At 36.9% G+C, this 11,124-nt stretch overlaps 1 protein-coding gene across 1 annotated transcript in view; it reads left to right on the top strand.

Annotated features, from left to right (window-relative positions):
- The first annotated feature begins 730 nt into the window (after positions 1-730).
- LOC107664424 (autophagy-related protein 2 homolog B-like) overlaps positions 731-11,124 on the top strand; it is a 20,510-nt gene continuing 10,116 nt past the window's right edge. Inside the window, exons 1-26 of the mRNA XM_016454993.1 lie at positions 731-745; positions 1,201-1,341; positions 1,613-1,775; positions 2,444-2,596; positions 2,751-2,853; positions 2,953-3,115; positions 3,308-3,487; positions 4,039-4,135; positions 4,255-4,428; positions 4,515-4,666; positions 4,799-4,910; positions 5,004-5,247; positions 5,717-5,873; positions 5,966-6,058; positions 6,274-6,462; positions 6,565-6,838; positions 7,313-7,421; positions 7,534-7,735; positions 7,827-7,969; positions 8,056-8,213; positions 8,412-8,584; positions 8,680-8,830; positions 9,079-9,278; positions 9,801-9,881; positions 10,055-10,161; positions 10,542-10,634. Of these exons, the coding sequence (XP_016310479.1) occupies positions 731-745; positions 1,201-1,341; positions 1,613-1,775; positions 2,444-2,596; positions 2,751-2,853; positions 2,953-3,115; positions 3,308-3,487; positions 4,039-4,135; positions 4,255-4,428; positions 4,515-4,666; positions 4,799-4,910; positions 5,004-5,247; positions 5,717-5,873; positions 5,966-6,058; positions 6,274-6,462; positions 6,565-6,838; positions 7,313-7,421; positions 7,534-7,735; positions 7,827-7,969; positions 8,056-8,213; positions 8,412-8,584; positions 8,680-8,830; positions 9,079-9,278; positions 9,801-9,881; positions 10,055-10,161; positions 10,542-10,634 (3,827 nt within the window). The remainder of the gene's footprint in view (positions 746-1,200; positions 1,342-1,612; positions 1,776-2,443; positions 2,597-2,750; positions 2,854-2,952; positions 3,116-3,307; positions 3,488-4,038; positions 4,136-4,254; positions 4,429-4,514; positions 4,667-4,798; positions 4,911-5,003; positions 5,248-5,716; positions 5,874-5,965; positions 6,059-6,273; positions 6,463-6,564; positions 6,839-7,312; positions 7,422-7,533; positions 7,736-7,826; positions 7,970-8,055; positions 8,214-8,411; positions 8,585-8,679; positions 8,831-9,078; positions 9,279-9,800; positions 9,882-10,054; positions 10,162-10,541; positions 10,635-11,124) is intronic.

Here is an 11,124-nt window from a genome sequence, read left to right as displayed (position 1 = left end):
ATATATATATATAACTAAACTTAATTTATTTAAGTTTGGTGCCTAGGCAACATTTCTCATATTCCTTTAAGTACAAAAATTACTCAACTAAAACTAAATAAATCTAATAAATAAAAGTTAAGAAATACTTTATAGATAAAGTAAAAAACAATAAAAAATGATTAAAATGAAGTGAAATTAAATTAAAATACAATCTAATTCAAAATATTTATAAAAACTATAATTATGTTTCAAATTTGCGTGCTACATTTACATTTTACATTTACATTTAGTTATTTAGCAGATGCTAGATTTATCCAAAGCGACTTACAAATTAAGAAGCAATCAGCAATCAAACCAACAAAAGAGCATATCACCGTTATTGAAAAAAATTATATCGCGATACATATTGATATTGAATTATTGTCCAGCCCTAGGGTCAAGTATTTTTTTTAAACAAATAAAAAGAAAACAAGTAGATAAAAAAGAAATAGAATAGAGAGTGCAAGTGTTAGAAGGTCAAGGAAGAGATTTCTTTGAAGATGGCTAAGGACTCAGCTGCTTGGATTGAGTAAAATAACACTGATGGTTATATGTGGCATTTAATGCCTTGAATGTCCTAATTTGTTTCAGTACACACTGAACCCAAGTGACGGTCAAGATGCCATGGCCATTTTCTGAGTCTATTAAGAAGCGGGCCTGCAGGTACCTGCTGCATCGATATCTTGGTAATTTCCTCCAGGACTTGCAAATGAGGACAATAGAAGCAATCAAAACTAACAAAAGAGCAATAATATTATGTAAGTGCTGTAACAAGTCTCATTAGTCTAACACAGTACACATAGCAAGTTTTTTTTTTATAATAAATAAAAATAAAACAAGTAGATAGAATAGAAAAGGAATAGAGAACGCTAGTGTTAGAGGGTCATTTTTAAAATAAATGTAAAGAAAACAAGTCAAAAGAATAGAGTACGCTAGTGTTAGATTGTCATTTTCTATAATAAAAAGAAAACAAGTAGATGGAATAGAGAAAGAATTGAGAACGCTAGTCCATTTTTTAAATAAAAAGAAAACAAGTAAAATTGAAATAGAATCGAGAGTGCAAATTTTAGAGGGTCAGGTTAAAAAAAAAAAGAAAACAAAATAGAATAGAGAGTGCAAGTGTTAGAGGGTCAAGTAGGGCTGGACGATATGGCCAAAATTGATATCACGATATATGAGTCTATTAAGAAGCGGGCCTGCAGGTACCTGCTGCATCGATATCTTGGTAATTTCCTCCAGGAGAAGCTCAGTTTGGACCAGCTTAGTCTGGACCTCTATCAAGGCACGGGCTCACTTGCTCAAGTGCCGCTGGACAAATGGGTAAGTGCTGTACATTTTGTGCTATTGACCCTTTTTTGATTCCAAAATTATACTAGTATGCACCTGACCCAGCTGGACACATAATTAAACTGACATTTGATTAAAGATGTCTTCTCGGATTCTCTCACTAATGGAATCTGACATTTCATTACCGGATATAACCGAGAGTGGTTTTCTTAATAGGATTTTCAACCTATCCCCAAGTAATAATCAAAAAAGATGTTTATCCACAGTTTAATGTCTGTGACTTTCATATTTCATGCATTTTCAGTCCCTGAATGAGATCCTGGAGTCTGTGGATGCACCATTTGAGGTGAGTGAGGGCTTCATCCAGGCCATTTCTCTCACTGTGCCATGGGCCTCACTGCTGCAGGACAACTGCGCACTGGAAGTGAGGGGCTTGGAGATGGTGTTCAGGCCAAGACCTCGAATGGGTAGGAAACATCTTTGAAATCGTAATTCTTTTCAGATGACATGCCATCATTTTGACAAATGTTTAATTGCAGTGCTGTGCATTCTAAAATGTACAGTGTGTGTGTTTATTCTAATTTACAATATGTTTACTCTATAATATTTTTGATCAGTTTAGTGATATATTTTTCTATTAATTTTATAGTGATTTTAATAAATTATTTTATAATTCTATATCTTTTTCTTTGTTCATCTTTAAAGTTGAGATGTAAAAAGTAGCGACAGATAATTTATTTTGTTTTGTGATGTACTTCTGAGTGAAATAGAATATTGAAAAAGAAAAAAATGTTTGTCAGGGACTTGGTTCTATCCATCGTTTGATGATTCGATAGAGGGAGATCTGAATGATCTGATTATTATTTATTACATTTCAATTAAAAAGTACAAAGTCAAATATTAAAACAGGAAATATATATATATATATATATATATATATATATATATATAAATTAATTGTTTACTGCAATTTTTTTGCAGTGATCCCTCTATAATTTTATAACACTGATGCTTTGGTAGCTTAATTGTTCACAATAATATCATTAAGGTTTCTTTAGATAGAAAATACATAGGGTGATTTTCCATTTGATGTTGAACTTAATGTTGTTTATGTTCATTGTCAATCTTTTTTTAGCATCAGGCATGGAGCCCATGTGCTGGTCCAGCTTCATGACCAGCAGTATGCAGCTGGCCAAAGAGTGTCTAAGCCAAAGACTCACTGATGATCAGGGAGAGAGCTTGCAACCTCTAGAGGGTCTGGAAAAGTTTGCAGAGACTATTGAGACAGGTATACCTCTTCCTGTAGACCATAAAATCACTTTAATGTAAGATTTAATTATTTATTGACTGATTGATTGATTGCCTGATTGTTAATTAAATCAGATTTTGTCTTTCAGTGATTTCCTGTCAGTGACTGATCCTTTCCCTGTTCTCTCTGTTAGTGTTGAGAAGAGTCAAGGTCACTTTTGTGGATACTGTTCTACGGATGGAACACGTTCCTGAAAATTCTAAAACTGGCATTGCCCTTGAACTCCGAATCAATAAGTAAGTTCTAGAGATGTAACTAAATATTTTTGACACTACAATATGATATGTTTTCTTTTGAATCATCACCATGCTGTCTGTACGTTTTGTGATATTTAGGATGGTTTATTTTGATGAGAGTGTGGAGGAGGGCTCCAGTGTCAATATCCATCAGCCCACTACATTTGCACATAAAAACCTCACACTGGAAGGTGCCTATGTGTTCTGGGATGAGTTTTCAGAATCAGCACGTGCCGGCCTCAAATCATCCCCCACTCAAACAGTGAGTATCTGTACTGCTGTAATTAAAAATCATCTTGCACAAGTATAGTAAGTATAGTCGTGCAACCTTAGCCAAACTTGACCCTATAGTAGTACAATAACGTGAAGTAAAAAAAACAAAACAAAACAATTGTTGCTGTTTAGCAGTACAATTGCAAAGCTCGCTAAGACATATGGTCTTTATACGTTAAAGGAGACTGAACCCAAGCTTTCGCCAAGTTGGAACCCAAAAATCATCTGTGAGCCTCACCCTCAGTTCCCAGAACCTGTGTCTTCCAGTACACTGTTTGAGCCAGTGCAGGTGGGCTGCCTTAGCGGTAAACTGGAGCTGTCCGTGGTTCTGAAGCAAAATGAAGCCATGCCCGGAGCTAAGGTGGGTACATATACAGTACCACACAGTTACAAATATACAGTAGCTTTAATTCTTTCTTTCTATAAAGGTATTGCTCAGATAAGCCTGCCTTCCTTTGTTGAAATGCTAATTCCTTGAGTGAATGTATTCCACTATGTTTGGCACTCATACACTCAGAACTTCAACACTCATAATGCACTTGTGATTTTGGCACGCACTCTTGTCAATACGACAAAATGTGGGAACAAATGTGGAAGTTCAATCTGTAGCTTTAACAAGTTTTAAGAAAACCCAAATTGATGTGTGTTGCTTTATCTTGGCTGACTTTTTCTGACAAATAAACTGGGATATCTGGGTGCAGGCAACATGGAGAAAGTGTACACATTGTTTGCTTACATATACTAACTACATTGAAACAATGTAAAGCTGGTTGAAAATCTAAATTTATCTTTTATTTGTCCAAGTACATTGTAGGATGACTGTATTTCTGAATGGATTTGTCACAACAAAAAAGTTTTTTTCAAAATGTATTTATTTTTAACAATAAAATGTAATGACTGGTCTATTCACAGTTGGATATTGATGGGCAGTTTGATTCTCTAATCATGCTGCTTTCACCACAACAAGTTCACCTACTACTGGACATGTTTGGGGTTTTCTCTAGCTCAGGTGACAATTTGTTCTATTCATATATGATTTTCCCTTAAGGTTTCCTCATTAAATAAAGTCGGCAATAAATGGTTTCCAGTGAATATGACGATTGCTTCTATTAAATTCTTTATATACAGCCGGACAGGAGTGGTCTGCTATAGGAAAGGATAGGAAGAGTCGGCCCATGCAGCAGGAGGATGAGTATCGCCTCCACATGGAGCTCAACCGCTGCCTGAAGAAAGACACCATAACAGTTGCCAATGACCAGGACCTGTTTGAAAGCCAGACCACCAGAACGGTGTCCAGTAGAGGTTAGTTCAGTACGACATATCTTTTAATTCTACATTCTGTTTTTGAATCGCTGAATACATGTTTCATTTATTTCTTGTTTGGACAGAGGACGTCTTTTTCTCCATGGCTGATATGGACATGTCACATAGCCTATCATCTCTGCCTCCTCTTGGGGATCCACCCACTGTGGATCTAGATTTGTCTGTAAATAGCAGCTACTCTGCCTCCCTGGGGGAGTTGCCATCTGGAAATGTAGCCGTAGGTCACCACCTCTCACTTTAACATTGAACTCTGTGTTTTATAATTAGTGTTAAATGATCAGTTATGTCACCATTCATTTGGCTTATTGTGATATTACAAGTGCAAAACATTTTTTGACACATTCCCTAGACGGTGTGGGACGAGTACATGGATGTTCCTAGACAGAAGGAGAAGCAGGCAAATGAGATGCCACATCTTTCCAGAGATTCTCAGCTTACACACAAGTTGCTCCGGCAGACATGTATGTCTCATTATGAGCTTTGATTCATGGTAATTGTTGACCCTTATGACTATATTTAATCAATAATAACTCTACCCTATGTGTGATCTCTAGCTCATCCAACTAAAGGCCACTGTGATGAGTCCAGGCCTGAGCTGGTTCTCAGGCTCACAGTGGGCAGTCTCTGCCTGTCTGTCCTCCATATTGACCCCCTCCCACCTCCAGACTCCTCCCGCAGCCATCTTGCACCAATGGCTTCAGAGTTTTTCCGTATTCTGTCTGTAAATCAACTCCCTACTGGGAGTTTCCTGCAGTCACGAGCTGTCTTCGATGAAGCCTGTCCACATGATCATCTCAGGTATGCTTTTACTTAGAATTAAATACAGAATAGTATAGAATGGTTGTTTTATGTTTTGTTATAAGCCTTCATTCAAATATCGATAATTACATTTTAAGTCTGAAGTCCTGAGACAGTTTCTAGGCAGTGGTCAGAGAAACATCCTTTAGTTGAATGGCTGACATTGGATGTCAGAGATGAGAGAGGTGGGACAGCAATAACTTTGTAATCAGTCTTTAATGCCCTTATTGCGCTCCGCTGACCGAGAAATCTGAATCTTTTAACTGGTCTAGAGGAAATTTAAACCTGTGGTTTAGTAGAATAACAATGAAAAGCAACATATAAAGTCACATATCCTAAGGAGAGCATGAACAAAAAAGGACTTAAGACAGAGCCTTGAGGAACTCCATACTTAACCTATGCTTTTTTGTATTTTAAGGTGCCATTGAAGACAACAGAAAATGTAAAATGCATTTTTCTTTATCTTCAGGTTAATTGGTCAGGGATTAAAGGTGACATACGAGCACTGTCAAGGCTCCAGTGTACGTACGTTAAACACGGATCTCTCTCTGAGCCAGGTGGAGCTTTTGGAATGCCTGTACTCTACTGACAGTTACACTACACAGAGTGGAGCCCAGTACACAGAGGTGTTTTTTTGTCTGTTAACAAACATTTTATGTGCACAGAATAGTTCTCTTACATAATAATGATGATCTTTGTCTCTTATGTCAAACATTAGCTTCTTACGTTCGATGTCTCAGCCAGTAGTGATTCTCCTCCTCCTGTATGCCTACATTTACTCTACAAATTAACAGAACGCAGAGGCCCGCAGGTAACTTCCTGAAATATTGTGTCTTGCATGGTGCTGATGAGAGTACATTCTCATACTACAGTCAATGACCATTTGATTATGTCCTTGACTGGACCAACTATATGATGTTTTACTAGTTAAATTAATCATTTGATTTTTAAACTTTATTTATACTTCAAATGACAATTTTAGTCACTTGCAAACAGTAAACTTGATCCAACTTTTTTTTTCTTCAGGGCGGGCAGGTACGTTTAAGTACTATACCTCGTAAGGCAGAATTGCAGGTGGAGCTGGGTAAAGTGCGCTCAGAGTGTGACGTTAGCATTGTGGACAGGCTCAACTCCCTACTCCAGCCTCAGAAACTGGTTACCACAGAGATGATGGCATCTCACATGTACACCTCCTACAATAAACATGTCAGTTTGGTGAGAAACATTAGCGACTATTTCTCTGTACTTATTTAACTTAATTTTCATTTACTTTTATGTCACTTTAATCTTATTGTGGTTGTGTGTTTTCCTCACAAGCACAAGGCCTTTGCAGAGGTCTTCCTGGATGATAGTCGTACCCCAGCACACTGCCATGTGTCTATGTCAATAAATGCACCTTTACTGGTGCTAGTGGTGCGGTTCCCGATCCCAGACCTGCGCTCGGATCAGGAGAGGGGCCCCTGGTTTAAGAAGTCCCTGCAGAAAGAGCTGCTGCAGCTGGAGCTAGAAGATCTGGAGCTCAAGACAGAGTTCACTGGAGGAAACTCATCAGAGCAGACTAAAATGGAGCTCACTTTCAAAGAGCTGAACGGTACTCATTTATAGACAGAGTCATCCTGATCAAGGCATAAAAATAATCTTTGCATTTTCATTTAATTCTAAGAGACAAGGAAACTGGCTGATAGATTTTGAATGAGTTTAAAATGTTCCTCTGCAGTCATCCAAAATATACAAGATGCAGAGAAACTTTTATACTCTTTGTTTTACTTCTTTTCTAAAAAAAGAGTGATCCATAATTTACAGTATAATGGCACCAGTGGATTATTTAGTAGATGCAAAAAAAAGCAAAAGCAAATTCCGTATGCAAAAAAGCAAGACAGACTAATAATAGCAATGCAAATATTATTTTTTAGAAACATTAATAATAATATGTAAATATTAACAATTATGTTATTATATATTGAAAACTTATTTTTTTATTTGATTTCCAAGCAATGCTTTTGACTTTTTTACATTTGCATTTTTATACACAGTTAATCATACAACATGTTTTCTGTTACACTAGGATCATTCCAAGAAGACAAAGATCACCCCGCAGCCAGGTTCCTACGAGTAGCAAACACCATGGAGGAGGACATGACATCTTCCGACTGTGGCAAATTTGACTGGCCCAGGTATGATGTATTCTCTGTATCCTTTTTTTTTTATGGTCATTCTATGGATCTTTATTGATAAAATTCATCCCGATACAGAAACTGGAATATGTTCTGCTTGATACCCATTCAGAGTGGTTCTGAAGGTGAACCCCATGGCTGTACGCTCCATCTTAGAGCGTGTAACAGCCGAGGAAGAGGAGGAAGAAGCGGACGGTCACTCACAAGAGGAAGAGGAAGAAGGAGCCGCCCACTCCCTGAAAGATGTGTGTGATTTTGGCAAACCTGAGCCATCCCCCTTTTCCTCACGGCGTGTCATGTATGAGAATGAGAAGGTATAGAGATTTTCATTGTCTCGTAAGAGTGACCATTTTATTAATTATCAGTTGTGATTAATTATGGGTAATAACTTTGCGCCTCATGCAGATGGTCATCCCAGGAGACGTGGTGGAGATGACGGAATTCCAGGAGAAAACCATGAGCAACTCCCTCTATATCCTTGAGCTGTTTTTCCCCAATGTGCAGCTCTCTTTGCCCAATAAAGGCTTTTATGAAAAACTACACAACAGGTAATTAATGCATGAGGAGTCACAGTTTATAAATCTACATATACATCATTACATTTCAGCTATAATGTGCTCTTTTTTTTTTTTAGGATTAATAACGACCTGCTACTATGGGAGCCCACTGCTCCATCTCCAGTAGAGACAGTGGAGAACATCCCATATGGGGTGGGTCTGTCTGTAGCCAGTCAACTCATTAACACCTACAGTAAAGACAGCTTCAGTCAGTTCAGATCTACTGGCCCAGAGGGTAAAGATACTTTCCCCTTCTGCTCACTTGAATATTTAATATCAGACTAGAAAAGCATGAACATACTTGTTGATACTACTGCCAGAACTCTGTTTTGGAAAGATTTTTTCAATTATTAATTTCTTAATAGCCAATTTCTTCTGACATCCTGTGTCTGTTGGTCTTTTGTTCTGGTTTCTTCACATAATGTGTGTGAAGAGGAGGAGAGTGGTTCTGAGGAAGAAATCCTACAATATTACACTCCTGCTGAACTGGGCTACAGGAATAGAAGGAAGAAAAGGAGTAAGATGCAGCCTAAGAATTCTCAGAGCCTCTTTTCCATCATCCTGTCTGTTAACCATGGCCTGCTGGCTCTGCACACACAGCTAAAGGTATTACATCAGTATTCCAAAGATAGTGCTTTAATATTGAGTCAATATCTAGTAAGGGTTACATAGTCTTATGTAATGAATGCCAATACTTCCAGCAGGATGATAATAGTGTATCACCAAAAAAACACGGTGAATTTTGGATGGAAGTAAAAAACGGGACGCTGTTTGGTGTGACGCAGCATGAAGGCTTCAAAGACCAGCATTATGTCTGCTTCCACACGTCTCAGGCCTGCCTGTATCACCATGGTAAACAAAAAATTATTTTTGTTGTTTTGCCTGTTAATTTTCAGTTTTGTTATATGATGGTCTGTAAGATTTCTGGTTATATTATTGTTAATTGTGTAAACAGAAATCTATGGTCCACTTTAGTGCATAAGATTAAAAAAAATATATATATATATATATATCACTAAAGCTCATATTTAAGTTAATATGCATGTTTTTTTTTTTTTTGGTGTTTGTTTCATAACATTATGGTGTATTTATTTTCTCAGGCACAGTGGATGGAGATGCCCCTGAGTGGAGTGTCAATCTGCCCTGCAGGACGCGTCCTCATTGGCTGGAGCCTGTGATGTACGCGTCTGAATCTGCCCCAGAGAGGGCATCTCCCTCTGAAGGGCTCAGTTTGGAGCCCCACAGCATGCTGTCTGTCGCTGTTAAAATTTCCTCCCACAACACAGAGCGCAATGTCAAGGTAAACCAAATTATTGCCAGAGATAAATGCTGTTCAAAACAATATACCGTTTAAAACTTTTAAGTCAGTAAGATTTAAAATTTAAAGATTAACATTTTTTTAAAGATTAAAAAAAACTTTTATTCAGGGTGCATTACATTTATTATTTATTCATCAAAGAATGCGGAAAAGAAATATAAGCACAACTGTTTTCAAAATTGATAATGATTAGAAATGTTTCTTGAGCAGCAAATCAACCTATTAGAATGATTTCCAAAGGACCATGTGACACTAGACTGGAGTAATGACTGCTGAACATACAGCTTTGCCATCACTAGAATTAATTCCATTTTAAAATGGGTTAAAATAGAAAACAGTTATATGTCATTTTTCACAGTATTGCTGTTTTACTGTATTTTGGTTCAAATAAATGCTGCCTTGGTGTGCACAAGAAACGTTTTTCAAAAACATTAAACATTTTCTGTCCTGTTTGTGTTATTAAACTTGTAACTGTATCTGTTACACGTCTTCCGGTATTTTCAGGAGTTTCTCATAGCCATTGGCATGAGGGGAGTTACACTGGAGCACAGAGTCGTGTCTTCAAGTCTGGGATGGTATGACCAGGTAATAAAATATATATTAAAAAACCTCATGCAAACCACATGAAATAAAAGCGCCTTTTAAAATGGGCTTGTGGGCATCTCAAAAAGGTGTAATGATAAATGAGAGTTGTTGAATCAGCTGACTTGTAGTTCATTTGTATGTGCTAAACATTACTGGTTGTCTTTCCCCTGTAGATAGTCGACTTTCTAAATGTGTCAGATGAGCCGGTGCTTGGCTACACACCCCCATCATCTGTGTCCACCCTCCACCTGCATCTATGGAGCTGCTCCCTGGATTACAGGTGATACATTTAGCTAGATTCTAGCATAACCTTTACATCTATTTAGTATTTAAAGAGATAAATGTGGACTCTCACAATGGATACATTTCATTGCATTTCATTCAAGTGGTATCTGCAAACAAATGAAGCTCAGAACTAACTTCACCCAAAACTTTTTGTCTAATTTTGAACAGCATACTTGATTTTTGTTTACAACATAGCAAACGTAGCTGTAAAAGGTGTTTGTGAAGTCTTTGTTTAAAATAAATACAACTTGGTTTAGTTATTATTAGATGTTAGTTTGTTAGTATCCAATCCTCAATCCCTATGCACAGAATGTAGTTGTTCTAATACATGTATTTGTGCTAATTTGGATCTAAGAATTTTTTTTTTCTTTCTAGGCCTTTGTATTTACCTGTGAGATCTCTGCTGACCGTGGAGACCTTTAGCATCTCCAGCAGTGTGTCTTTAGATCATTCTTCCTCCAGTCTGAGGTAAAAGCTTAAATTGAATAAGTTCTAGGGCTGGGCGATATAGCAAAAAAATGTATCAACGATATAATGTTTCATATCGTTCGGTATCGATAATTATTGGCATTTTTTATAACCTTTTTTAAAACAAAAAGCAATAGAATTTTTTTTTTTTAATTTAACCACTGTATTTATAATAAACACAATTTATTGAGACAAACAAACAATTTTTTGTTTTAACAATCAAACACAATAAAAATTAAACAAACATCTAATTTCTAATGTTTTATATGCAGATTAAATAGGTCTAATTGTCTCCCGAGGCCACAGGAGGGCGCAATGAGCAAAATGATGCAGCACATTTAAATTGTCAACGCAAGGAAGTAACTCTATAAAAACGTGCATTACGTCTAAATTAACTCATAAAAATCAAATATAATTTCGTAAATTGCATAAACAATTATGAACAAAACAGCATCATGTATTTATGCATTGCTTAATCCAAAGAGCCGAA

Source organism: Sinocyclocheilus anshuiensis, unplaced genomic scaffold (assembly GCF_001515605.1).
Source record: "Sinocyclocheilus anshuiensis isolate Anshui unplaced genomic scaffold, SAMN03320099.WGS_v1.1 scaffold167, whole genome shotgun sequence".
Taxonomy (NCBI): Eukaryota; Metazoa; Chordata; class Actinopteri; order Cypriniformes; family Cyprinidae; genus Sinocyclocheilus; species Sinocyclocheilus anshuiensis.
The sequence above is the reverse complement of the archived record's forward strand: the minus strand, read 5'-3'. Positions and strand labels throughout refer to the sequence as shown.